This window comes from Falco punctatus (genome assembly GCF_963210335.1).
Source record: "Falco punctatus genome assembly, chromosome: 1".
In the NCBI taxonomy this organism is placed as follows: domain Eukaryota; kingdom Metazoa; phylum Chordata; class Aves; order Falconiformes; family Falconidae; genus Falco; species Falco punctatus.
The window spans coordinates 58,493,684-58,520,734 of record NC_137580.1 but is presented as its reverse complement, the minus strand read 5'-3'; the positions used below and the strand labels follow the sequence as shown (position 1 = coordinate 58,520,734).

General features: G+C 49.2%; 1 protein-coding gene and 1 long non-coding RNA gene across 3 annotated transcripts in view; one reads left to right on the top strand and one right to left on the bottom strand.

Annotated features, from left to right (window-relative positions):
* Positions 1-11,680, bottom strand: part of PDGFRA (platelet derived growth factor receptor alpha) — a 35,667-nt gene extending 23,987 nt beyond the window's left edge. The window contains exons 1-3 of one of the 2 annotated variants that reach the window (XM_080385943.1): positions 11,553-11,680; positions 4,247-4,307; positions 2,322-2,636 (exon numbers count right to left, since the gene is read on the bottom strand). In XM_080385943.1, the coding sequence (XP_080242069.1) occupies positions 2,322-2,636; positions 4,247-4,295 (364 nt within the window). In that variant the 5' untranslated portion in view covers positions 4,296-4,307; positions 11,553-11,680. Of the gene's footprint in view, positions 1-2,321; positions 2,637-4,246; positions 4,308-11,545 lie in introns of both variants that reach the window. The other variant, XM_080385944.1, reaches the window with a different exon arrangement.
* A 529-nt stretch (positions 11,681-12,209) lies between these two features.
* Positions 12,210-23,970, top strand: LOC308063333. The gene is made up of 2 exons (XR_013927925.1): positions 12,210-12,346; positions 12,853-23,970. It is a non-coding gene; the product is annotated as an uncharacterized lncRNA (long non-coding RNA).
* Positions 23,971-27,051: the final 3,081 nt, after the last annotated feature.

Below are 27,051 nucleotides of genomic sequence, written 5' to 3'. Positions count from 1 at the left end.
AATAAAATATCTAAACACTTTCCATGTCAAAAATAAGAAATCAGTTGCATGTTGTTTATGCTGAACACTGTTAAAGCCACATTTCATCAAAAATAGTTCAAGGTACTTATCTCCAACATTACATTTATGAGACATAGCTAATTATGGTCACAGTATGTGGTTTTCAAAATATGGTTTTTAACCAGAAAAAAAGCAAACAAACACCTGGTAGTTTTATTTCTTTTAAAGTCAACAAAATGCATGCCAACTTCCCTACCCAGCCAATCCAAAGTCTGAGTTTAAAACATAATTGCATAACACAGCCAACGTAAAAAGCATAGCCCTCAAATCATCTCCACTTGGCCATTCGGAATAAACAAATAATCCCTGCTAGCCTGAAGCTTCTGTGCAAAGCTTTATAATAAAATTTAATAAATAGCAATCCAAATCCCTCCAACAATAGACTTTCTGCTGCATTGGCAGGCTCTTTGTAGCAATATTCCAAACACAGCGCTCCATGCCAAAGATGCTGCCAACTCCATGTATTCATTTTCCCACTGTAATTTAAAACAGAAACAGGATTCACCTAGTTTGGTTTTCTGTGTGCTGTTAGTGAAAATAGGATACTGTGTGAAGTCTCAATGTAATCCTCCTTGGCTAAAGTTGGTTGCTGCCACCCATTGCCCTCCTAATTCATTGCAGGAAAAACAATTGCAAAGACAAAGTTTATAGTGGGAACAGAAACATTCTCTATAATTTGGAGAAAAGGATATGTTTCTGCATTTATGACATCTTGATGGTTAGCGAGTGGAAAAAATTACAGGGTGTCTCTGCCCTGAAAATCTGGTAGGCTGATGTCTAGAGGCTTTTAAAAACCAAACCAAAAAGCACTCTTGAAGAAATCTTCCATCTCTTGCCTTTATAGTCCTTCACTGAGCGAGCTGCAAGACAGCTTAACAGCAACAACATCTTCTGGTGATTTGGTTAGAGCTGTTTGGAAATCAAGATACATGCGCCAAAGCCTGCAGCCTCTGCTGAAACATCTTGCTGCAAGAATGAACACAAACACTTCACATTCGTTGTGGGAAATGGAAATAAAGTCTTGGAAGAATCGCTGTCCTCAAATCACATATCGTGAACGGAAAAGACTTAATGCCACTGCTAAATAGCCTTTAAAACAAGTCCTGTTATTGCTTTCTGATGTTTTCCCCTTCCACAGTCTTTCTTGTAGTTGCAGACATCATCTTCTTCACAACATACTACAGTTTTGCAGGATGATTTGCAATTTCTTCTCTCTTTTGTTTCCTGTTCAAAATATTTACTGCAAATCTACTGGCTCGATCTTTCCTGGCCCTGCCGTTGTGTCACTTATCCCCTGAACCCCAGCCAATGCCGAGGAAACTTCCAGACAGGGCTTTACAAAGGCTGTCGCTTGTGGCTCGGCCTCTGGTGCCTTTCTCAGCTATGACAATAAAGATCTTCATCCCATGGATAGTGTGGAATGCCTTTAAACAGATTTCCAGTTGGAACAGAAACAGGAGGTGGGAAGGCAAAGCTGGGGGCAGGTCCTTCCGAAAAGAAGGGATACCATTTTTTCAAGGTCCAACAGATTTTCCACCACTAAAGAAAAAGGCAGTGCAGGGCCTGGGAAGGCTGTGTTTTGCTCTGAAAATTACAGGGCACTGCATGCTAGCACCATATTTTTAATCTTGTGTCAGACTGGCCAGCAACAACACTTCTCGTTTCACCCTCCCTTGTGACAGCCACCCCCAAGATGTCTCCATTGCTTTGCACTTCCCAGGCCCTGTGCACACATGAGCTTTTTCCATTTCTCAGTTCAAGCCTAATTCAGGTTAAGAACAAGATATGGCCTTCCTTATCTTGCAACGGCTTTAGTGTCAGACATGGCACTGCTTTGGTCAGTACACATCCCAAAACATCCACCCAAGTCACCCCTGAAAGGACTGGCATCGATGTTAATCACCCCCTAGAGGCCAGACAAACCTGAAGGCTGGACATGCTCCCACAGCAGAGCTGACCTGGCCACCAAGGTCTGCTACCCAGCCCCTGGTGGTCAGAAGACCTCAGCTCTGAAATTGTGAATTCATCCCTCTTCTTGAGAACTGAAACTCTTACCAAAAATGTGAAAATCAATAGAAAGGAAAAGGAACACATCCATAGGCTCACAGGGGTTGGTCAGGATTTACACGTTAGGAAATGGCCCTGGGGTCATTTATGTTCTTGTGAGAGCAAATTGCCACCACCAATATGCCTCTTCTGACCACCCACTGTTCAGCTTTCCCATCCAAAACTCTGGGTACGGCTGTGGCACCCCCACTTACCAGGCACATAGATGTAGATGTCCTTCCCTTCCACTTCCCCATCCTCCACTTGAGTGTGGTTATAATAGCAAACATACAAGCCCGTATGAGCAGCCGAGGCATTTCCTACTTCGAGCACCGTCACGAAGAGGCCACTGTTGTTTTCTTCATGTCTAATGTCTATCCTGTGGCTTCCCTCGGTCACTGGGTACTGCCAGCTCACTTCACTGTCTCCAGAGCACTTGAGCGTGAAATTGGAATTCAGCTGTACCACCATTTCATTCCTATTGGGAACAATAGTCGGCAGAGGAAGCTGGCAAAATGTTAGGAACGGTCCTGCAAAAAAACACAAATAAATATCATATGAACACACAGAACAGCCTCAGCATGGGGAAGTGAAAGAAAGCACAGAGTATCCAGAGCAGCTTTTTTCCTGACCATTCAGATGCACGAGGTCCCAGGAAATTTGCCCTCCTTAAAAGCCAGAGCTTTGCCCAATGGATGCCAAATGGCTTCCCTTTGAAATGTTAAGTGTTTGCTTGCTCACTTCTGTTTGTCAAATCAATATGTGAAGACAGAGCTGAAGACAGAGGTGGTTCCCAAGACACACCGCAGCTTCCCAGCCCCAAATGTGGGCACGCCTGTGCTGCAGACCAGTGAATCCCACAGGCTGGCTGGCTTCTGGGTCACGGGCATCTCACAGTTCCTTACAGCAATGGTCAGGAAAGTGGGAAAGCGGCAGTTCTGTCAGTATTCCAGTAAGCTCACAACTGAAAGTTAGAAACCACTTCTCAAAAACAACACCTGCATTTTACCTCTGGCTTCTATTTCTGCAAAGGGCAGCAGCAAGGGCTTAGAACAAAAATTTGTGCATCAGGTCTACCTCTAACCAAAATGTACAAAAATTTTATAGCTAAATAAAACCTTAATTCACCGAACTAGATGTTGTAGGTGGCAGTGGTTTTCAGATGTAATCTCCAGTTACTGCCTCAGATTTGCAAGCCTAAGTAATTTGTAGGTGGGCTGGTGCAGGTCCAACTCCCAGAAGGAAAATTAGAGGATTCACAAGCTAAAAAAAAACAGGGAATTCACCAGGAAAACAGATTGGCTGTTCCAGTCTATCAAATGACCCGTACAAAACAGATAGGGTAGCTCGTGATAAACAAGCACTTAGGCCCACTGTCACGCCGTGGGCTCTGTGCAATAAACCGGCAGCAGGAGCCCAGACCGTCTTTGAAGCCCGTTTCTCAGCCCTGCACGTGCTATCTCAGCCTGCAGGCCCCTGCTGTGTCTGGTGCTCTGTGGCCAGGCCTGCCCTGCCCTCCCCTCCCAACCCACGTGCTTGGCAGATGTTGGGCAGCTGGGCAGGCAGCCGCGGTGCGTGGTGAGCTGGTGGTGTGAAGTGGTGTGAGGTGGTGCCCTGAGGTGGTGCGGCACGGGGGGCTGCAGGGAGCCCACACAGGGGGCTGTGGTGAGCAGTGAGGTGCTGCAGCATGGGGGGCTGCAGGGGGTGAGCACGGTGAAGTGGTGCAGCACAGGGGGCTGCAAGGAGCCCACACAGGGGGCTGTGGTGAGCACGGTGAGGTGGTGTGGCACGGGGGCTGCAGGGGGGCCACAGAAGCAGCCACACCTGCACACGCTGCTGGAGAAACCCTGGCTAGGACAGGGCTGGGACAGCTGGAGGCAGGCAGGGTCACTTTCCCTGCACAGGTGGACAAACCGGGCAGGAGGCTACAGCAGCTGTAGGGGTGACAAAGTGGTCGGCACATGCTAGCGAAAGCACTGCCTTCTCAGTAGGTCTTGTAGCCTGCTGAAGGGAAGGGCAGAAAAACTGAGTTTGTAGCCAGCTGGCAACCGTTTGGCATTTGTTATCATGGACACAATGAAAGCAAGCTTAAATAGGAATTTATGAAGGGATAGGGGTGGAGAGGACTGAGGAACATTACCTGTGAGAAAGCATGCCAGGATCAGGAACGTCCGTGGGGAAGTACCCATAGCTACCAACAACTGGAACAGAAAGGAGAAGGCAAAAGAGTGCCAGTTAATGGACTGACAATGGCATGAGAGTTTGCAGGACCCCTCTCCTGCAGTGCCCTGGCACAGCTTCCTGACACTCTGCGTGGTGCCACAGAGAGAAATGGCCCGGGGAGCCCGGCTCACACCCACAGCTCGCCGAGACACATGCCACCACCTCCCACGAGGTACATGTGGCCACAGGCACACCACTGGCACAGGGAACACAGCTAAGGCACCACAGCCCCTTCTCTCCACCAGCAGTGTAAGGAGCCAAGTCCCGGTGCATCCCCCTTCCCAACAGCCTGCAAGCAGCTCTGACACCCACTGCAGCCCCCAGCGCCGAGCCCACAGAAACACCCCTGCACAGGGGCAGCACCCTCACAGGCAACCTGCCTTGGCTTTATGCACCAAGATCTGACCTTTCAGCTGCAAGTAGCTTTTGTGGGAGAAAAATCATAATGTAAAGCTACTTTTATTACAAATAGTACAATCCTGAGTGATATTTTTGTTTTGCCATTGTACATATGTATATATATAGCTTACTGAATACAATGCAATACAATAGTGTTTATTGCTTATTTAGCAAGAATTCCCTTGATCGAGAGACAAGCTATTTGAAACATATGCTGAAATTTTCTAATGGAATAAATCCATGATAGACTGTAGACCAGCACTGCCGTTTGCAGAGCATCTCCTCTCCCAACCAGCATGGAGAGTCATAGATCACATGCGTTAATTTCAGCTTTCAAACACATAATCCTAAAGCATCAGTCTTGAAGAGGCAACAATGGTAGTAAGCATCTGTGCAATTTTTGTACCATCTAATGACATTTCTACTTAAAACCCTCAAGTAGCCTGCTAGATAACTTCCAAAGGACAAGCTCCTACAAGCCCTGTTCCCATTGATATCAATGGACATTTTGTTGGTGGCTTTAATGGTAACTGGATTTGGCCCAAAGCCAATATAGATTAAAAAAAGACTGCATGGAAGAGCCCCTAATCTGAAACATACACCAAGGAGTAAAAGAAAGGATGATGTGCCAAGACAGGGACTACTTTTCCAAGGTTCTGGAGAGTTTCTATTCACCCTCTCGTATTCAGTTCCTGATGCTGAGATGGGAAAGCACGTAGGTGCATCTAGTTATTATGACTATGCCAGTGCTGTATGGGAGTTAAATGCTCACATGCCAAGGAGTGTTTCTGAACTATCCCGTTTTCCTCCCGCAACGTGCAGAGCAGACAGTACGCCTTTGCAAAGCAAAAAGTATTTGATACTTGAATCAAACATAATCAAAAAAATGTCTCAGAAGCAGGATTAGAAGACTTACAAACTACCAGCCTCAAAAACATGTACAAACAACTTCGGAAATTCAGCTGACAACATTCCAGCAGAGATGAGGCATTTTGCCTGATTCTTCAATTAGCAATAATTGCCATGTATTTATGTATCTGTCTCCCACTGATAACAGACTCTTGGGCATCAAAGAAGTCCCTCGGTTTCAGCATCCTTACTCATTTTTATCACATTTATATCCTGTAATTTTTTTCTGATAAAGTAACCCATTGTAAATCTTTAAAGGCTTACCATGGTCTGCTTTATTGGTCTGACTCCTAGCCTCCCAACATCCACAAGACAATGTTACCCCACTGTCTGCCAAGTTTCCTTCTCTCCCCCTTCCATGTTGTTTTTTCCAGACTATTCAGTGCAAGTGATGCAGCACAGAAGGAGAAAAAAACAAAGCTAGCTCATCTTTTGTACACCAGTCTGCAGAAGCTCTGCTGAAGTGGACTTGCACTGTTGCAGAGCTCTGTGTGTGAGGGCCAAACCTGTGCAGGTGAAGACTGAAGCCCCGTGACTACACTGCTGTAAGTACAGTGATGACATTTCCAAAGTGCTACTTTGGATTTGCTGTCTTGGTTAGGCTGCCATAGAAATCAGTAAGAGCTGAGTGCCTCAATCTACCATTGCAGTTTAAAAACACAAGGACCTAACTAAATTTCTTTTCTCCATCTGGCTATTCTTTCACAACCCAAAGCTTTGATCTTTCCTCAATGACCCATTAATCTCATCAACTCCCAGGGCAACACTTCCTCACTGTGACAGACAGAATGTACTAAGGATTCACCATCATCTGTATTCAAAATGTATTTGAACTGGATTTAGTTAGATCATGCATCTGACTTGAGCACGCTGGAGTCCCATCACCAGCATATTCTCACACGTCAGTGCCAGAATCAGGATTTAATACCGGTACAACTTCACACATGTGAGCAAGAGAGAGTTTATTCATTCCCACAACACCAAGCAGGTACAATTCACGTGCTTTTGTTTATTTATAAACAATGAATTTTCTATGCACTTATATTTGGCTTCTCCACCTTCCTTATGGCAGAGCAGTCCTCTTTGTCCTAAACCACCCAAATCTCAGCCCTGAATAAATACATCAGGTTCAATTCCTACCACCGCTCCATCAAACCGTAAGTTGGTGTAACCTCATTGAAGCCAGTAGATTTATGGAAGCTGAAGCCCAGTATTGACAACACACATACAACTCAAGTTTGAGTCAATCTTCATTCCTTGCATACCTTGAACACTGCTAGCTAAAATATTAACATGGGCATGTATAGTGAAAGCTAGATGATGCCACAAGGGGTTTGCCGTACTCTCTGCAGGGAAGGCTGATTGCCCAAGATAAAACAGCCATTGCATCTATTTTAACCCCTGGGGTTTGAAAGATCTGACTGAAATCCTAGTATCTCTCTTGGGTGCATTAGTGGTAAAAAATCAGGAAAATAACACCTGAAGAACTGTTAACAGCAAGGAACCAACCTTCCAAACACTCACTGCCAAGCACTGGCTTCCTACCAAGAAGGGTTTCATTGACTGCACCACAGAAGACAAAGTAAAAACGTATCCAGAAATCCAGTGGAAATAGGTGTTCAGAAAATGCTGATGTTCCTAAGGTGATTGCTCTACATGACCTAGAGAGAAAGCACGGCGGTGGACCAAGAAGAGCCAACGGTATATATTTTTTCGTACCGCAATAAATCAAACAAAGACCTCTTTCAAGACAGAAAACTAGCCCATCTGCCAGAAAACTGGAGACTACCAGACTGATTTCCTGCCAGCTACCCGGTCACTGCAGTTCGCCCTCTTGGCCACTGGATGGCAATGTTGATTCACATTAGTGAGCCAAACGTCGAGCAGAAGACAACGCTAGTCTCCAGCGCAGCAGAAGGAATATAGACTGGCTCTCCTGTTATCAACTTAAAATTCCGATTTCTTACATTTTAATTCCATGCGAGTTCACCTATTTGAACAAAACAAAACAGAACAAAACAAAACAAACAAAAAAAAAAACCACAAACCCCAAACAAACAACAACTGGTCCCTATTGCTCGGTATTTACATATGTGATAAGACACTAGCTGGATTGCAAATACTGGCACGTAGTGATGTGATTATCTTTATTATGAAAGGGCTAGATAATTTCAGTGGTGATTTTGTCAGAGTGGCAGTCTGTCCTTCTGGGAAGACTGATATTTTCCAGGAAGAGCTAAGGCCAGCCCAAGAAAAGAGGGGAACATTTCCTCCTTGCAGCATATGTTGCTAGCTAAACGTAAAAGTTCAGACAGGACCTCCTGAAACATTTCTAGGTTCTCAATTACCAAACTGAAAACTCAGTTCTCCATAAGAACAGAGCTGCCCTGTGGTGCTAACAGATGGGTCTGAAGGTTTCTCTGGGGAAGGGCTCAAACAACAAAACAAACTTTCTTCAATGAAAAAAACTGACAAGTATTCTTCTCAAATAAGGCTTTCTCCACACCCCTTTACAAGTATTTGCATCCATCATAACCTGTACACAGGGATAACCATGCACCAAGACTAGCCCAGTGCTGGGGTCCTGCAGAGCACCTCAGGCTCTGCAGGACACACAGTGATGGCTGCTACCCAATAAGCCTACTAGTCAGCCCCAATTCTGCAGCCTAACCTTCAAGGACAGACTAGGAGCTACAGGTGGAGGGAAATTTGCAAAGTCTGAATTTCCCCTCCTCAGTCCAAAGAGGATTTTCCAGACTGTCTCAGCAAACAGACAAAAGGATTGGCACTTCCAAGGAATAACATCTCACTTAGGTTCTCAGGATCTAATCAAAGAACACCCCAGATCCCAACTCAAGTGCTCAGAAGCATTGCATGGAAAAAACAATCCATCTCTGTTGACCACAAGAGCTGGGAAGCCTAGCTGTTGCAAACTTTTCCCTTGGGTGCCCAAATCTTTATTGGCCTGAAAGAGATGAGTCAAGCAGGAGAGCAAGGCAAGAGGGAGAGAAAGGATTGTTTGCTTGCGTGCTTGCTTTTTCAAAATTATCAGCAATTCTTGCCACCACCAGGAAAAATAACCTCTCAGAAGTAGTTCACTGGTCTTTAAAACAGGCAAAGCAAACATCTTTTATTAAAATTTTCAGAGTTCACTTGCAGAAGTAGTGCCATTGTGGCCATGAATTGAACTAAGGACGCAAGCAAGGTGAGGATTGCATAAGGTTATACATTTCACCCTCATTTTTAGACCAACCGGTATAGCTGGAAATAACCAGCAAGGTCTGGGGTATGTGAGACTTTTTCTGTCTATATACACTGTACTCTAATCCTAGCTCGATACTGTAGTACTGCCGAGAGGTATTTTATTAAAATATTTATTACTTCCTGCTTTCTTGAAACCGCATACCTATATATTACCCTCACAGCTGCATGAAGATTTCCCATACATCAACAAGCAAATAACAGGGAAGATGGCCCCAGTGCCCAATGGCAGCCGGACTGGCACACCTCCTGCCCCTTGGTGCCGGGAGAGCAGTACCAGAACAAGGGGTCTCATTTTAAAGCAGCAGGAGAGCGCCTGCAGGCTGGGAGAGCAGAGCTGGTTTGCTTGTGGACTCCTAAATCCCAGTGCTTTGTGCGGTCTCATTTTTCTTCAAACTTTTTTTTTTTCCAGCTTCAAGGTTGGCTAAACTGCTGTTTAGCTGAGGGCCTTTCTAAAATGCTCTTTGTTAACTAGAAACTAAAGCCGAAGACCCTTGCTGGGAGATCTTTCCCCAGCATTTCTAGACCCAGAGTTAAAAGTCGGGACTCCACAGTTCAGATTTTGATCAGCCAATGACAGAGGAACCTTTGATGCCCATCTCCTTGCTTTGATCCCGTCTCTTGCCCCATCCAGGGACACGGAATTAAGGTAGCCGAGCAGGGATCCCAGCTGGGCCCTGCATCGGCCCTGGGAGATGCCGAGGGTATAACAAGCCTCCCTGCCCCCCTTCCCCTGGTGCACCCTGTCGGGGAGACAGCAGGCCACCTACAGCCAGCTGGGACCGGGGTGGGAATGGGGGGAGGGGGGTATGTTGACACTCTCCAGTCCCCATCAGGCTGCAGGCGCTTGCCAGACCCTGCCTGCCCGCGGGGAGCCCTGGCGGCAGCCCCCAGGGAGCAGTGAAGTGACACTGCCGGGGCTCCCCCTCGGGCCGCGGCCCCTCAGCGGAGCCCGACGGCTGGAGCCGCTGCGGATCAAAGGCTGCCCGGGACACGGAGCAAACCTAGCAGAGATGGCAACTCCCAGCCACTTCGCTGTTTGTCTGGGAAACAATAGGAAAGCCTTTGCCAAGCTGGAGCGGTATTATTTGTTGGGGTTTTTTTAATGCGAGGTAGCCGGGAAAAAGAAAAGCGGGGTAGGTGAGACGGAGGGGGCAGAGCGAAGCCGTGCTCCCCTCCGGGGCTGGCTAATTCTGCTGGCGCTGCCATCCGGGGCTTCTTCTCCAGCCCTCTCCGTCGGGCGAGGCGCGGACCCCGAGGGTGCGGGGTCTGGAGAGGGGGCGGGAGTCTCGGCGGGGGACAGATGTTGTGCCCCTGTTCAGAGCTGTGGGACCAAGGGAAAGCGATGTGCCCGCAGCCCTGGGGACGGGTCCGTCGGTCCCCCTGCGACCAAGGCGATGCCCTTTCCGCCCCGGGCGCGCAGCCTTGGGCCCCGGAGGAGTGCCAGGGAGCTGGAACGTTTGCAAGAGACGCGCCGAAAATGCCATCGAGGGGAACTGGAAACGTGCTCCCGGCCCGGGCGGGGGCCAGGGCATCGCCCCCTCCTTTGCGCCGCGGTCGCCCTCCCGGCGGGATGTGGGCAAGCCCCGGGGCTAGCGGCTGCGCCCCGGGGCTGCTGCTGCCTCGCTAGAGCTGTCGCTGCTGGCTCCAGAAAAAGCTGTTCAAGTCCTGTTCTCTGGAACGGCTCCTGGGCCGCGGGGTCCGCGTCCAAAAATGTTGAGCAATGCCGCGGAGAGCCAAAAAGCCATTTCCTACTTGCTCCTAGGACTTTTCCAGGGGACTCCAGCCTGGCAGAGTCTGGCAAGTTTGCAGCCTCCGCGCTTGACAAAATCCAAACGGTGGCCGCGAAGGCTTTGCCCTCCCCCGGGGAAGGGGGCGGTGGGCTCCAGCAGTCCGGCGGGGCATGCGGCAGGGCTGGCGTTCCCGTTGCGAGAAGGAGCTGTAAGCTGGAAGGGCTCCAGGTACCAGTCCTGCTTAAATTCAGCATCTTCCCTTCTGCTGAGACGTTTAAAAAAAGACGGGGCGCGCAGGGATGGCGCTCGGGTTGCCTTGAGGGGGTTGTGTGCGCGCCCCCGCTCGGGATCTCGGGGCGTTTTAGGCTACCCGGTCAGGGGGAGTGAGGTGGGAAGGGGGGTCTGAAGAGGGAAAGGTGGTGAAAAACAAAGAGTGGGGGAAGGGACGGGAGAGCAGCGGGGTGAAGGGACCGAGGGATGCGAGAAAAGGGGGAGCCGCTTGCTTTGTTGGTGCGCGTCCTCCCGTCCCCCCTGGGCGGACGCCGCCGCTGCCCGCGGAGCCCCGGAGGGTCGCTCCCGCCCCCGCGGCAGGAATGCGGAGCGGTGGCCCCCACCGTCCCAATGTGTTTGTCATTAGCGCTGCCCGCGCCGCTCGCCGCCGCGCCCCGACGGCCGGCTCCGCGCTGCCCTCCGCGGGGGCCGCCCGCGCCCGCCGCCCCCCGCCGCCCGCGCCCCGCGGGAGGGAGCTCCCCGCCCGGCTCAGAGCGTCGGGGAAAGAGGGCAAGAAAAGAAACAACCACAAAACCAAACCAACAACAAATAAACGGAGGAGAAAAAGAAAAAGAAATCAAAGAGAGGAAAAAAAGCGGGAGAAAAGGTGAAAAACAGAAAAAGGTGGGGAAACTGCCCCTCACCTCTTACCTTCTCCTTTATAATCCGCAGCCCCAGTCCTGCAGATTGTAAAATATCCAAAATATGTCCACGTCTTTTGTGACTCTCCCCGCTCAGCCGCGCTCTTACCCTCCCGCTCGCCCTCCCTCCCGATCCGACTGTAATGGTCTCACAAACCGCGTCCCGTAATTGATTCAATGTTATAGTCCATCCTTCCAAAACTAATCATTTGCTTTAAGTAAATAGCTGTCAGGAAATGAAGCCCCCCTCCGGCCCCTTCAGAATAAGAGCCGCCCTGGCTCGCCCGGCGCACCCAGCCCCGCGGCCGGAGGCGGGCGCGCCGACGGGAGGCTCTTACGCAGGCAGGGGGGCCAGCCTCTGCCTCCAGATTTCACCAGCCTTGCAGGGGAGGGGGGAGGTTAGCCATATGGCAGGGGCGAGGGGGAGGAAAGGGGGGAGCGGGGAGTTTTGCACTGCAGGGGGAGAAAATAAAAAACAAAAACAACCCCCAAAAAAAGCCCAAAAAACTTTCATAAAAACTCCGAGCGCTCCCAATTTCATGAATGAGTCTTCTCTCCTCAGACCCTCCAGGACGGTGGGTCGGGCGCCGGGCTCGGCGTCCACGGTCACATTGTGAGTTTATGGATGGGCAGTTGGATCTGGAAACGAATTCGCGGGTTCCTCGTGTCCTTTGCACACTGCCGAGCTGCGGCTCGGGCTCCAGAGCTGGACGGACGGCCGTGAGGCAGCCCGGAGCGGGAGGCACTGGGAGAGAGGGGGAGAGACGACTCACTAACGTTTATGAATGAAAGACGCAACGAAAGGTAACTTTCGCCAGGAGCCGGCCCCCCCAGCCCCGCTGCTCCGACGGCACCGAGGAAGCTCTTCTCATCCCCTGCCTCCGCTTTGCCCAGCGCGACGCCCAGGAGCGCCCGGGCCGGGGGTGCCTGCGGGGGCCGGGGCAGCGCACGGCCGCGTCCCTCCTGTTTGAACACGCTCCAGACGGAGCTTTGATCCCCGCCGGGGAGCCAGCACCGGCTATCTCTGCTTTGTTGACCGTCGCTATCGGCTGGCGATAAGGGGCGGCCGGGGGAGCTGCCGGGGCGCTGCCAGGAGCCCGGTGCGGCGGGCTCCGTGGCGGGGAGGCGAGCGGGGCCGGCGGGGCGATGCGGCGGCCGCGGGAGAGGGGGCAGTGCAGCCCCAGGAAAGGAGCGGCGGGGAGGCCCTGCCCGCCCGCCGGCCCCTGGGGAGGGCACCGGCCCAGCGCTGCGCCCGGGGCTGCTCCCGCTCCCAGGCTCACACACACCCCGCACCTCTTCTTTCCTTTTAGTATTAAACAAGAGAGAAGTTCGTTCTCGGAGGCGAGAGCCAGCATACAGTGCCTGTTCTCTTTCCTAAGGAGAATAAACCTCCGAAGCGAAGATGCCCCGGGGGGGCGGGGGCAGAAACCAGAATCGGCTGCCCTGGAAAGCGCTCCCGGGCTGAGGTGCCGCTGGCTGGGCCCGCAGTGTCCCCGGCGGGGCTCCCGGCCCCTTGCACGCCCGCCACCAGTGCATCCCCGGCTCGGCTGAGTGCACAACCCCACTATTGCTTCCACATGTTCCTCCAGGAAATCATCGGAGTCAAATCTGTGAGCAGCCCCTGGTCGGAATGCTAACAGGATACCGTAATGCTTGTGAATAAACAACAGGCTCCCAGTGAGTCAAAAAGATGGCCAAACAAACAAAACAACAACAAAAAAACCCCACAACCCAACCCAGGGCAAAAAAAAAGCACACCGCAGCCTGGAACACTCTACCTGGAGGAAGGGGGGGAGGGGGGGAGCGAGCGCACGTAGCAGCCTGAATCCCTTAATTTGTGGAGGGAAAAGTACTATCATCACTTGGGTCGGAGCTGCGGGCTCCTGCAGATTTCAGCCCTACGGAGATGTGCTGTTCAGACCGGCGGCAGCAACTGCCCGTGAGTTCCGAGGCGATCCTGCTGGGCTCGGCCCGTAATTTACCGGTGTGAACGTACGTGGTTTAACGTGCGAGGCCGTGGAGGTGATTCCCGACGAAGTACCGTCAGAACGGCATGCAATGCGAGAGTTTCTCTCGCAAAAAGAAGGGAACAAAAGGAAAGGGGAGGCGGCGCCTTCTGGTTGTAATTACCTGCCTCATTTGAATAATGCCTTTGTCACGATCATTATCGAGGGGTCGTTAACGGCTTCCACGTGGATCTCCTAAGACCCAGCGAAAAATAAAAATTGAGGTTGGGGGACTGGCAAAGCTGCCTGCCAGGCCAGGCTGGCGCTGCGGGTGCCCGACGGCCTCTGCGGGGACCGGGACGGCGGTGTCCTGTCACCCAGAGCACCCCCGGGGAAGCAGGGACGCTTTCCCCGACGTGGTTTCCCCCTTCCCCGCGCCAAGGGCTGGCTCCACGCTGGCCGCCGCGGGGAGCGCCCCGCCAAGGGGCCGGGAGCCGCGGGGCCGATCCCCCTCCGAAGGGTCGCGGTGCCGCGGGGTCGGCCCGCGCAGGGGAGGTGGTAGCTAAAACAAACCCTCCGGGACGGCTGCGGAGCTCTACCCACCGCCCCGCGTGGCGTAGGGGGGTCCCGTCCAGGGAGGCGTGGGGGACTTGGGGTTAGCGAGAGGACAGGCTGGGGGTGGGGGGATTTTTACCGCTGCGGCTCCCCTCTCCTCTCCCCTCTCCTCCCGCCTTCCCCTCCCCCGAAGAGTTGGAGCATGAGGCATCCCGCTAGCGTGTGTTTACGCGGCAACAGATGGGAGCCGCACATCTTAAACAAAACTGCGGCGCCCGGGCTAGAGCCGCTCTCGCCTGTTTATGCTGCCAACCTGCCCCCGGGGGGTGGGGGTCCCTCCCCGGGCCCGCAGCGCCGGCAGGGTCCGAGCAGCGAGCACCGTCGGGGTGTGTTTTTGCAGGGCGGCTCGTTCAGCTTTCGGACGCTTGCAGGCGGGCTGGGAGCCTGCGAGCATCCCCCACCCCCCTCCCCTGGAGAAGTCCCAATTTGCTGCAAGTAACGAGCCCTTTCCTGCGGCTGTCTCCCAAGGGCGAGCCGGGCGGCGCTCAGCTGGCCGGGGCTACGAGGCAGCCCGATAGGTGGCCCATGTGGGGTCCCAGCGGGCTCCTGCGGGGGGCGGCAGGGGTGCCCCGGCTCGGGCCCCGCGCGAAGCCCCGCCGTGGGGCCGCAGCCCTTTGTCTCGGTGGGGAGGCAGGTCTGGTTTTGATTAGCGGTACCCACGTTGCGCGGTGCGGGGGGTCAGCCGCAGCCTGCTCGCCCCTTTTACCTTTCGGAGCAGGAACCCCTGCGCGGTGTGGAGCAGCCACAGCCTGGAGCAGACACCCCTCAGACCCCTGAGAGAGGGAGAAAGCGGAGCGGCCTTTCATCGCTTGTCTCGATACATCTCCGCTCGCATCTATCGCGGAGGGAGGAGAACAACGGCAGAGAGGGCTTCCTGAGGCAGAAAAGGAGCAAGTCAGGGGGTCGCCAACACCCACCCCCACCCCCCGGCCCCCCGGGAGATGTGCGCTGCCCACAGGAGGGCCCTGTGTGCATTTACAGTCCTAGCAGTTGGGGTTTTGTTGGGTGAGGTTTTTTTTCTTTCCCTCTTTCCACAACACCAGATTCCCTCATTTTGTTTGCTCAACAGAATTTGGCTCTGAATAGCAGGGATCCCGTGTCACCGGCAGGACAGGGAGCCAGACAAAAGAAACTAACGTTGCACAGCCTGCCCTCCCCAACCTTTATTTTGATTCCCCACATGGCTGGTTAAGGTAGTTCCCCGTGCCCGTCGTTTCCCCACTGAGGCCGCTGCTGCCACAACGTCGGGTTGTTTTGCTTTCATTGTTGCGTTTGGCTCTTGACATTAAAAGATGCCAAAACAGCCGTGGAAGCCTCATTCTATGAAAAACAGGCTTTGTTTTCCCTTCTGCTCCCGCGCTGACTTTTTGACTGGGGCAGGATGAACAGGCTGCTCTGGTCCAGAAGCAGCCCGAACGCCGTGCAGGGGCGAGAAGGCGAGGGGAACACGGGCTGTGCCCCCGGCCAGCCCGCCGCCGCCGCCGCGCCGCTCTGCCCCGGCGCCCCAGATCCCGGGCCGGGGAGCCCCGGGCGCCGCCGCCGCCCCGTCGGGGCGGGGGGTCCCGGAGGTGCCCCTCGCCGGGCCGGCCGAGGTGCGCGGGCAGCGTCGCCGCCGCCCGCGACACTAGAGGGCACCGGAGCCCGCGGGAGCAGCCGGGCCGGCCCCGCCGAGGCCCAGCCCGCCCCGGGGCGGCTCTGGTGTTAACGAAGGGATCGAGCGGGTTTGCGGAGGGTGAGGCTCGGGGCCGCCCGCCCACCCCCGACAGTCTGAGGGCTTCATCCCTGCAGATCCAGCCTGTCCTGCCTCGGGCCGCCGCGAGCAGGGCTCGGCAGCTCGGGGGATGTGGATGCTGCAAGTGAAGCAGGGAGGACCATTCCTCCCGTGCCACAGATGGCAAGTTTTCCCTCTGAAATCAAAGCACCTCCTCTGCTGATTCAGCCCAGGTTTGATTTCAGTTCATAACTCCCGAGACCATTATCGCTGCCTCTCTTCTTTCAAGCTGCAGCAATTAATGGATTACAGCAGGACAAAACCGCAGCCAGACCAGGATGCTTTGGTTCTACATCTATTTACTATTAGTACCAGCTTTGCCCCCTCAGGCTGCTGTGCTTGAGGACCCAGCCCTGAGTTCTGCACGGGGGAGCTGGCTCGGTGTGGAGGCCACCCAGGACATAATAGTCACTGTCACCCTTGACACGATGGGCATGGGCCAGCCCTGGTCTGTGTCAGTGTCAGTCTCTGCCCGTGCCTGGGCTGACCACATCCACCACACATCCCTCCCATGGGCACGGAAGAGCCAAGATAGGCTGAGCATCACCAAGTGCCAAATTCAGGGGAGATCCAATGTGTGTGTTTACAGACTACCCTGAATTGCCCTTGTTCCAGATGTTGGATGCCATTTTTCTGCTGCATCCCACAAGAGGTTTTCTTCTGATGCTTAGTGATAAACAATATATCCCTTCGGGATGATTTACTGCAGAATAACAGGAGCTATGGCCAAGGTTTCTGAATTATAATTGGCTTTCTGAAAGGATCCCTCTCCTCCATGGATGTTTCATGCTCCAAAACACCATCACAAACAAAACACAATCCCTCTGTTTCTGTGGCACAGAGAGATTCTGAGCATGAGTCTCCCCCATCTCAAGGATAAAGGATAAGGAAAGTCATCAATGCCTCCTAGGAGCTTGCAGAATTGGGGTTTGTGTGGAGACAGTGGAGGTTATGAGTTTCACCCGGTACTTTCCAAAACAGCTCAAACCCTAATCTACCATTAGGTACTGCAAGGATCAGCACCCATGTTGACACAGTCATCAAAAAGCTCCAGAGCTGGAAACAAATTTAGTCATTCCTCTTAGTCATCTGATTCAGTTACTCACTCTACTTTTATGTACCAGGATTGTGCTGGAGGTGCATTGGCAGGAGGTGTGAATCACATTGTTATCCTTCTTGCAGTGCTGTGTGTTTCTTGTACTCAAACACAAGATCGAGGTTAGTTCTATAACCCTAATCTGTGATGGAAGAAATACAGCTGGTGCCAATCACACCTAAAGCCGTTTCAAGAGTGCCAGTGGCTGAAGCCCACACATTCAGTTTTCTTTCTTTAGTGGAGAGACAGGACGGACTGACACACTGAAAGGTCAGGGGAAACTGTTCCTCTTTTTTCTGTCACCTATATGAAAGACTGTTTGGGCTTCCTCTTCTGTCTGAAGTCACCAGGTTTCTTTCTGTATCTCACCTAATTCTGCAGGGAGCAATTTCTGCCTCAGTTCCATGTTCATCTCCCTGTCTGCTGTTGACAATCCTTTAGACTACTCATTTATATGCTTGAGCAGGGTGGTTGGAGAGGGAGGAACAAGAAAGTCAGATGAGAAGAAAATGCAGGTATAGGTCCCTTCCCTGCAGCCATGGATGTGAAGCTACAGCTCAGGCTTAACAGGGAAGCGCTGGTGTAGCTGAAGAACAGGGGATACAGCAGCATGTAGGTAGGTTTTGATCCTTGGACTGCTGGCTGTTTTAGTCAGATGCTCTGTTTTTTAACCTAAATTATCTTTTGAGAAAGAGTCTGATGTGGAAACTGGACCAGATTCTGCTTTGTGTAAATCTGGTGTAACTAACTTCAAGGGAAATATTCCAGATTGAATCTGGTACAATTAAGATTAAAAATTGGCTCTGGAAGTCTTTTCTTTGGCAATAAAGTTAGAGAAGTACTGTGAAGAAAAATAATTCAAACCAGGACATTGTTTCAGTGCTCTTTAAAATAACATATGCTATAGGCGCTTTGAAGGCAGTTGTTCTCCATGGCAGCAGTATTTTAAAACTTTCACTTTGGTTCCACTAACCAAGTTAACCCTTGATAACCAACTGTGTTTAAAATATGTTATGTACAGAAACCAATCATTTTGCAGGACATGGTCCAAATAACAAACAAACAAAAAAATCCATTAAAATGATACAATTGCTGATGTGTCAGTAGGAAGCTTCCTCTTGCTGGTGAAGTCATGAATTTTGCTGTTCTAGCCACAACACAGGCATTGCAACGAATCTGAATTTATACTTTACTTGTCAACAGGGTATTTTTTTTTGTGGTGCAAATCTTGTTATCCGACTGCTAAACTCATCACACTAAGAAGGAGCAGTTTTCAGAAGGCAGATGCTTAGTATCCCTGGGAAGGGGAAGCAAACTCTGAAAGGAGTCTCCAAAGGAATGCTGAAAAACTGAAGAACCCATAAATATTAGATATTTTTCTGTCTCACATGAATCAAAGGGCAAGATGTCCTTTAACAGTTTCTCTGTCTGATATCACTTCATTTGTTAGACCCATGTCCTTAATAGAAACTATTTTATCATAATTTAATTGCGATTGATGAGATGTCAGCCAATTTTTTTCCAAGTGTGGCATTCAGCCCCAACGAAATCACAAGGATGTTTGTCATTCTCTTGAGTGGTCCTAGACTTTGACTACAGGTTAATCAGATCTTCCTTTAGGGTGTGTAGGAAAAGAAGGGTAAGAAAAGAATCAGCTGTCTTTCATTCCTTGTGGTATATGAAGAATACAGACTTGAAAAATGTGTTTTGCTCTTTTTAAGTGGGGTTGGGATGTAGGAGTCATCAAATCTTGTTTGTAATTTTAGAAGTACAGGAATATCAAGCCTTGTCTGCCTTCTTTTTTGCTGGAGGACTCCTTGCTGAATCAGTGAACAAAGGCATCACGGTGAAGCTGACTCTTTCACAAAGCAATCTTTCAAGCCATTTGTTGAGCAGGTTTGTAGAGTCGGGAATCAGTGAGACACACGCCGTGCCCCAAGTTCCTGCTGCGCTGAGCCTACCCCCCATCCTTCCTCCACCCTGTGGGGGTGCCTCGGAGGGACGCAGGAAGCAAACACGGCAGAGCCCAGACTGAAAGGACCTGTGCTGCAAGAGCTGGGAAGATGGAGCCCATTCTGATTTTATACATTTGAGATTTCTTTCAGAGAAAGGAAATTGTGGGGTAATCTCTCACCTTCCTGGCCCCTATTCCCATCCATGTTTTGCTCCCTTTGTCCCATGTTAAACAGGCTAAGTGCTGAAGGAATAGCAGTAAGGATACAAAAAACACTCGGATCAGAACAATGCTTTTACCTTGCTCTTTTTGTCCACTGCAAAGAAGGAATAGAGTAGAAACAGGTCACTTGAACCCCATTTTCTATTTTCATAGTCAAAGGGAATAGAAACGTGCTCTCCTCATTGTCAAGAGAATATAGAATTTCCTTTCCTTCTCTCCTTGTGATGGGAGAAAACATTTGTAAAGCCAAAGTAAATCCAAATCAATTCTTGCAATTCCTATCCATCACCAAACTTACAATTCCTCTGCTCAGTTATTTTTCTCCCAAGATGCTTTGTATTACTGTAAGAAAAAGGTATTCTTTGAATCCATGCCTCTACAGAAACTTTGTTGGGAACCTCTCGTTAAGATTGCAAGCAGAGTCTCTGGTGGTCTGAATGAATCTATGAAGCCTGCTCCGATTATCCTTTTCCAAAACATAGTAGGATTTAGTCAACTTGACAAGATGAAGGGTTCGAGGAAATGCTTTACTCCAGAAACATCAGCAGCTGTACAGCTGGGGGCTGATCAAAACCGCGCTCGGAAGTAGAACTGTAGCCTCTGCTGTTAACAGGGAAGTCAGAGGCACGCAGTTCTGCTTACAGGAGGTTAGAATATATAGGTAGTTAGACAGTTTGCATGTACAGAAGCCATTGTAAATATCTGAAGAGTCGAATGCCTTTTTTTCCTGGGAGACAAATGGTCCCCCAGCCCACTTAGCACCTGCCAGTGCCTCTCTGCTGCCCTTTGCCCTGTGGGGCTGCTTGTTCTGACAGCTTCTGAAGCTCTCCCAGCTTCAAATTCCTTCTCCGTATGTTGGCTTTTTTCATTGCTGCCTATCCCAATATTGACTTAGGAAAGAAGGAGAGTGAAAAACAGCTAGCTCCCGTACTGTCTACAGACCTTCTGCCTAGCTTTGCTTTAGGCCCGTGAATCACAAACATTGGTTTAAACCATCATTAGCATCCGAATGGAGATAAGGGGGACAAGAGAGGCTAGGGTAGTCAGTCACCTTGTGTAAGTGTCATCCCTCAATTATTCTGAAGACTAGAAGAGAAGCAGGATCACAGCAGAGGATGTTTGCACCCCCTTTCAGCAGCGGGGATTATTTGGAATTAAGGATGTAACAAATTTACTTTCAAAAAAACATGTTGGATTTCTCAAAGAGTCCACTGGAGCCTGAATGAAACTTGCTGTCATTCATGGGCAGCTTCGTTTCCTTACTTCTCCTGGTTGCCATCCTTGACTCTAAACTGCTCTGCCTGCAGAAACCCAGGAGAAGCAAGTTTGAAGTCCCAGCTCACGGGGGTATGCAGTGCAAAGGGGGATGTGTGTGGCATGGAGGGGGGGCTTACTGCAGTGGGTGGCACAGTTTTATGAAGGTCAGTAAACCTGGGCTCCATCAGACCACCACAGAGAGTGGGTTTCCCAGCTGGAATCACTCAAACATGTGGCCCTGCACTGAAAAACACCCTCGCTCCAGTCTCCGGGAATGTATCTCTGCCATGGTTAGTAAAAGTGTCCCAGAATATCTCAGCAACACAGCGTTACACAAGAAGAGAGCCAGACCCTGAGAGAGATGCATTCAAACTGGGATTAAAACCAACTGCTGGCTCCCCACCCAGAAGCAAAAATAAAACAAGCAGTGGCTGTAAGCACAGGCACCGTGGGCTCCCTCCGCCCAGCTCCCCAGTTTCGCTGGCTCTGCAACTCCCGTGGCATCTCCAGCAGCCACAGCAGAAAGGAGACACCACAAAAGCCAAACACCAAGTAGGCTGCGGTGAGGTGTCCTTCAAGGAGAAATGCTTTCAGATCTCCACAGAGGTTAAAACATGCCAGGAGTGACTGTTTTGACCCTGTTTGGATTCTGAGAGCAGGTGGTGAATCCAAAATATCCTGGCACCATGGCTTGCTTTGGTAAGGAGTCAGCTCTGAGAAATCTGATGTCATCCTGATGTCAGAGCTTGAATGTGACATCCTGATATGGCAATGTGATGACTAACCCATATGGACTTTGGTTTCTACCATCTGTTGGGGAGACCTGAGGACAAGCTCCACCACACAACAAGCCTGCAGATGTGGCCAGAGGGACAGGACAGCAACACGCTCGAGGACATGCTTGCTGGCATGTGCTGGCAGCAACCTGGCAGTCCTTGGGGGCAGAACACAGATGGAAGGCACGCAGCCACCAACCACACTGGTTATGGGCTGCTTGTGAGGCTACTCTTTCCTCGTCAGGTCTTTGTGGTTTTGGAGCCTGGAAAAGAGCATCCCTGTGGCTCTTGCCCTGGAGCATTAGGAGGGTTCAGCTCTGGAGACCACAGGGAGGAGGGAGGAAGAAAGAGGGATTGTACAGAAGCTCTAAAACAGCCAATAAGCAATTTTGTATTGATGCTTTTTTTCATTCTTAAGTTAACAGTGGAGGCAGAGCTGAGACAGGGTAATTGTGGGTGGTGCACACATATGATCCCTCCACAGCAGGCTGCAATGCCACTTTTACACATCTTTTGCAGGAAGAGGGACTGGGTTTCCTCCACACAGTTAAGTGAAATGGGAGCACTAACGAGAGTATGGTAAAAATCCACCCCCCTCGCTCCTGCGTTCATTACTACCTGAAGCTTGTCCCATTCCCAAAACCTGATGTAGTGCCTCTGGTACCAGAAGTGTCCTGTGGCCTGACAGGCATCTCCAAAACCGCACTCTCCTGGGAAAGATCTGGGCACAGTCTGTGGTCTCCTGAATCCAGGAATTACACTGAGACCTGGAACCTGAACCAGACCACAGTGCAAGAAATGCCACGTGCAAAGGGTACAGACAGAACTTGCATCTTCCTAGTCTCTGCAGTGGTGGTGACAGGTCTCCAGGCTTATTGAAATGCATTGATGCCAGTCCTTAAGTTCTTCATTTGGGTGGGAAGTGGTTTTGCTGATGATTAAAGCAGACACAGTGATTAGATCCACATTAGGAGCATGAGTTTGTCTGGGGAAGGGAAAATTCAGGGTAGAAGGAACAGCTAAGCTTGTGGAGAAACCATAGGCAGAGGCTTGTGTCCTCTTGCTGGGATTTAAGTTAATTATGCACTTCACAATTGAGTAAAGCAGCTACAAGGCTACAAAGCTGTAAGCTTAGACTGCCTACCATTTCTGTTCATATTAGCTTGGAAAACTTTAGGCCTGTGTATATCACACATGAAATACCTGTCAAAGTTATGGTCCAGGAGATCGGGTTTGATGAAGTAAATGAAATGGATCCGCTCATGTTTAGTACTAGTTATACTGGAAAAAAATACCAGTCACTTTACAGATGCAGTGTCTTCACTGGTGTAAATGAGGGATAAGTGCTGAAATCCATGAAGTTACAGTGAGCAAGAAAAAAAAAGGACTGGATGAGCTTGTTTTCTTTGATGTCACAGTGATCACCCATAATGTTTTTCACTTTTGGAAAACTAAAATGGTAAACCAGAAAATCTATGAGGACAACATTATATGTAACAAGCTGTATCTACAGGGGTCTGTTAGATGTCTCAGAAAAACCGGTGTCCTAAAGGTGGGGTTCTAAGCAAAGTTTCTAGTCTTTTTGTTTCACTCATTCAATCTATGTCAAGAATACCCCCAAAAGGACTTTGTTTTGGAAACACATAAAAACCAGAGCCAACTTTCCATTTCCAGCATCTCCCATTCAGAAGGAATGTGCAAAAGACCTTGATATGATATGAATTAAAAGGACTCCGTCTTTGCCAGCCCTAAATTCCAGGAAGTGAAACACAGCATCCTCATCTGCTCTTGCAGGGAACATTTGTTTTTACTCTAGCCTAAATACCAGACTGTTTCCTAAATCTCAAGAAGTTGACCGTTCACTTAGATTCCTCAACCTCTCACAACAGAGCAGCAGGCTCTACACAGGCATTTCAAGCGCTCTTGCATGCTGTACAAAATCAGCTCCTGCCCCTAGGGATTTAGAGGCGCCTCTGGAAGAAACGCAGTGGGATTCCACTGTGTGCAGAGCTGGTGGGACATTGCTGGTGGGGCACACAGGCTGCCCGGAGGCCCCTCAGTGGCAACATGCAGAGTAATGGGGCCAGGAGATCCTTTGCTGTCTGAAGCCAGGCTACCACACCAGCTTGCAACCCTGCAGGGGAGTAGATTTCATAAAGTAGATTCAGAGTTTTATGAAATCCTTCCATAGCCCTGCAAAAGCTGCTTTCAGTTACTGCTTCTTTACTCCCTCTCGATAGTATCTTCCATTATTCTGCACAGGCAGTGGGCATCTTACCCATCTAGCACACAAACTCCCAAAAATGTGCAGAAGTTCTCTGGCCCCGGCTTCTGAACTGGCAGATATTACTGAGCCGGTCCCTCACTCCCTGCAGAGTAACTGGGCTGATGCTCTCCGAGTGCGAAGTGCATCACACCAGCACCATCTGACACTCTTCAAAGAGGTTATAAACTGCAGCTGGTGGAGACGATGGATTTGCTGCTATCATGTAGAGGAAGGATGCAGATAAAGAGGCTTCTGCAATCACCAGACAGCTATTAAAATTCAGAGGTTCTGATCCTAAAGACAATTGGGTCAAAAATTCTTGAATTTGCCAGAATGCTTATGCCTGCTATAGGCTGGTAAACCACCACCCTGCCTGCTTCCCCCTCCCCTCACCAAATTCTGCTGACAATGGCATTCCAGAAGCACAGGACTGGTGCAGAACAAATAGTAAAGCATGCTGAAGTGTGTGGGTTTTCTCCTGGTTTACAATGGTGTAAGATAATTAAAAAAAAAAAGAAAAGAAAATACTGACAAACAAGCTGTAACATACTAAATATTTTACCAAATATTTTCTGAAGTTGCTGAGGGATTTAAGCAGTGACCAACATTACTGAGAGGTAGTATAGTAGCTTTTAATCTTGAAAAATATTTCATTAGACACAACAGCATATTTTGGCAAGCATTGCTCTTTCCCAAACATAAAAAAAATAAAAATTATCCTTGTACTAACTACATAAGAATTAACCAGGGACTCCGCAAGCATTTGGTCAAAATCTGTATCTCTGGATATTGCACATAAAAAGTCTTTCTGCTTGGCCATACTAGCTGGGGCCTGGGTTAAGATCAGTGTTTCCAAAATTTACTGTAAGATGTTTAAAAACCTTCAGTGTGCTATACCTATATGTACATCAGAGGTTCTCTTTCAGCATCCTATGGGAGAAACTCAGGACAGTGAGTGTAGCTCAGCAGGGGGTCTTCCTTCCAAAACCCCTCTACGAGTAAAAGTGCAAATTCACTGCTCCAAATGGGCTTCTGGCAGCTGCTAACATAAATGCAAAAGCTTCAACTAGCCAAAACAGGTCACTGCTTTTTGCTAAAAAAATTTTAACAGGCACTTGTGGGAGGTTTGGAGGTTTTCTCATTTTCTCCAAAAAAACTCTTCTTTTTTTGACAAAGTTAAGAAGATGCAAATTCCTAAATTACTAAACTAGAAAAAATCTTTTTAAAACATTGTCATGTTTTCATCTTCTACATTTCTTATGTTCCCTAAAACATATAGAAAAAAGAGAAAGATAAAAAGAAAGAGAGAAGAATGACAAATGTCCCTGCTGTGTGGTGACTCTCCCCAGCTCGAGAGCTGACACCGAACACCCGCGTTATCTCAACGCCGTACTCCAGTTGGGCTTGTTTACTACTTTGGGCAACGATGCAGTTGTGCTGGCTCACTTTCAAGCTATTGCAACAGACAGCCACATCCTGAGACTCTTCCTCCGTCTGTCTGTCTGTCTTCGGACTGAAGCACTTTCCCATTTACCAGACCAGGGACAGAGAAAAATAGGGTCAAGAGAAAGACAGGTCGATTCTTGGTCCTTTGTGGCAAAACCAGCGCTGAGGCTTTGAGCGGCTCTGGTGGCACAGGCAGAGCAGATGCTGGCTCAGTTCCAGACTGCATCAGGGGACATATGCCCTAGAGAGGAGGAGATTGTGATGGGTTTGGCCAGTCTAGGGATCCAAGACTTCTCTAAACAATTTCAAGAACAGAGAGTGGTGAAGAACAGGGACAGGATGGAAGAAACCAAACAGTTCCTTCCCAGCTCCTTTTCCTTCTGCCATCGGTATCAGCTGGTTAGAACTAGTGTGGCTGGTTATGGGTTCAACAAGTAGAACGACTGTAATCCTAAGTGTTCCTATGGTACATCAAAAGTCAGGCAAATTTGAGAAAATACACAATTTTATGAAAATATCAATAAATGTATGGTATGCTGCCTCAAGAAAATGAGATTTGCAGTATCTTCAGTAACGCACTTAACATTCATACAAGAAAAGCTTAGAAGAATTTGACTACACACAATATTAGGCTGATTTTTACTTTATTTGACAACTGCTTTGAACAAAAAATAACATTTTAGAAAGATTTTTCATTTCCTATACTCATATCAAAAGGATTTTGAGGTGCAAAGGTCACTCATTTTTCTAAAGGGTGTGGTGACAGATCAAAAAGTCATATCATGGCATTAAATTTGCTTCATTACAAACTTTGATCACTATCAGGTTGTTATGATTTCTATTGGAGAAAAATTTTGACAAATTCAACTCCCAATAACAAAGTTTTGAAATGCTGTCTCTAGCATTGCTTTTGAAATCCCTTTGAAATATTTTTGTCACATTATTTGTTTTTACTAGTTTGTTTTCCTAGTCTTTGAGTTTTATATTTTCACAAAAGTCTTTTAAACACAAAAAATCTGAATAGCTCCCTCGTAACAGAGAAAAAATATGCCAAGACTGTTTAGTGTATGATACTTGCCACTTTGATAATTACTGAATTTGCAGGCACGGGCATAATTTCAAATTGGCAGTGCCACCTTACACTTTGATTTCAAGAAAGCTGTTTTATTAACATGACCTGACAGATTCCCATAAATCAGCAAAAGTGCACAATGCTTCTCCTGTGTTTTCATCCCTTAGCACAGATCATTTTTATCAGAATGGCATTGAGGCATTTCTGGAGCAATGTAGATAACTTTACATGACACCTCTTCTAGAGAAAGATTACAATAATCCATTATTTCCTCCTCCAACTAATCCAGGAACTGTTAAAAACAACTTGATTTATTATCTAAAATAAATGCGTGGGAAAATAAAGCATAGGGAACCATATGAATAAGCTACATGCAGAGGCAATTAGTTATTGTACTTTTCTATGCACTTATATATGCAAGCATACTTTTTTTGGGCAACTTTCTGATTTTATCTACATTTTCCTTTCACACTTGGGTTTGTTTCCTATGATTGTTTGTTTGCTTTTAGTATTTTGAGGTTTATTTTTTATTGTAGTAAGTACCAGTCAAGATCAGGGCCCTGCCGTGATGGATGCTTTGTACACACACAAGTACATATGTATGTGTGTGTATATATATATATATAAAGAAAAATATACAGCCTGTCCCAGAGCCTCATAAGCGTGACAGACCAAGTTCTTGTCCCTAGCTCCTGTCTCAGACCTCGGTCACAGGGGCAGCCAGCGGAGCTTAGGCACCGTGTGGAGGTGGAGCTGGCCCCAGTCTTGCCTGAGGTGCAGGAGGTGCCGAGCAGCAAGTGCCACTGGACCACAAGCACCGAGTGGCTCTGCACACAAAGTGATGCTGGCTCTGTGCTTTGAGCAGACATGCCAGGTTTCACACAGAAAGATTTCGGTTTAATGAGAGGCTTCACGAAGTGTTAGAGTTAAAAGGAAATTAGAAAAGGAAAAAGCCAGGTTTTGTGGTCAAGATAAGGCTGTAGGAACAGCTGAGCTGAATCAGAACAAGGGCCCATCTTGTCTCTGGCCATGGGCAGTATTAAGACAGAAACAAAGGTAAAGACATAATTTTACTTTCTCAGAGTACC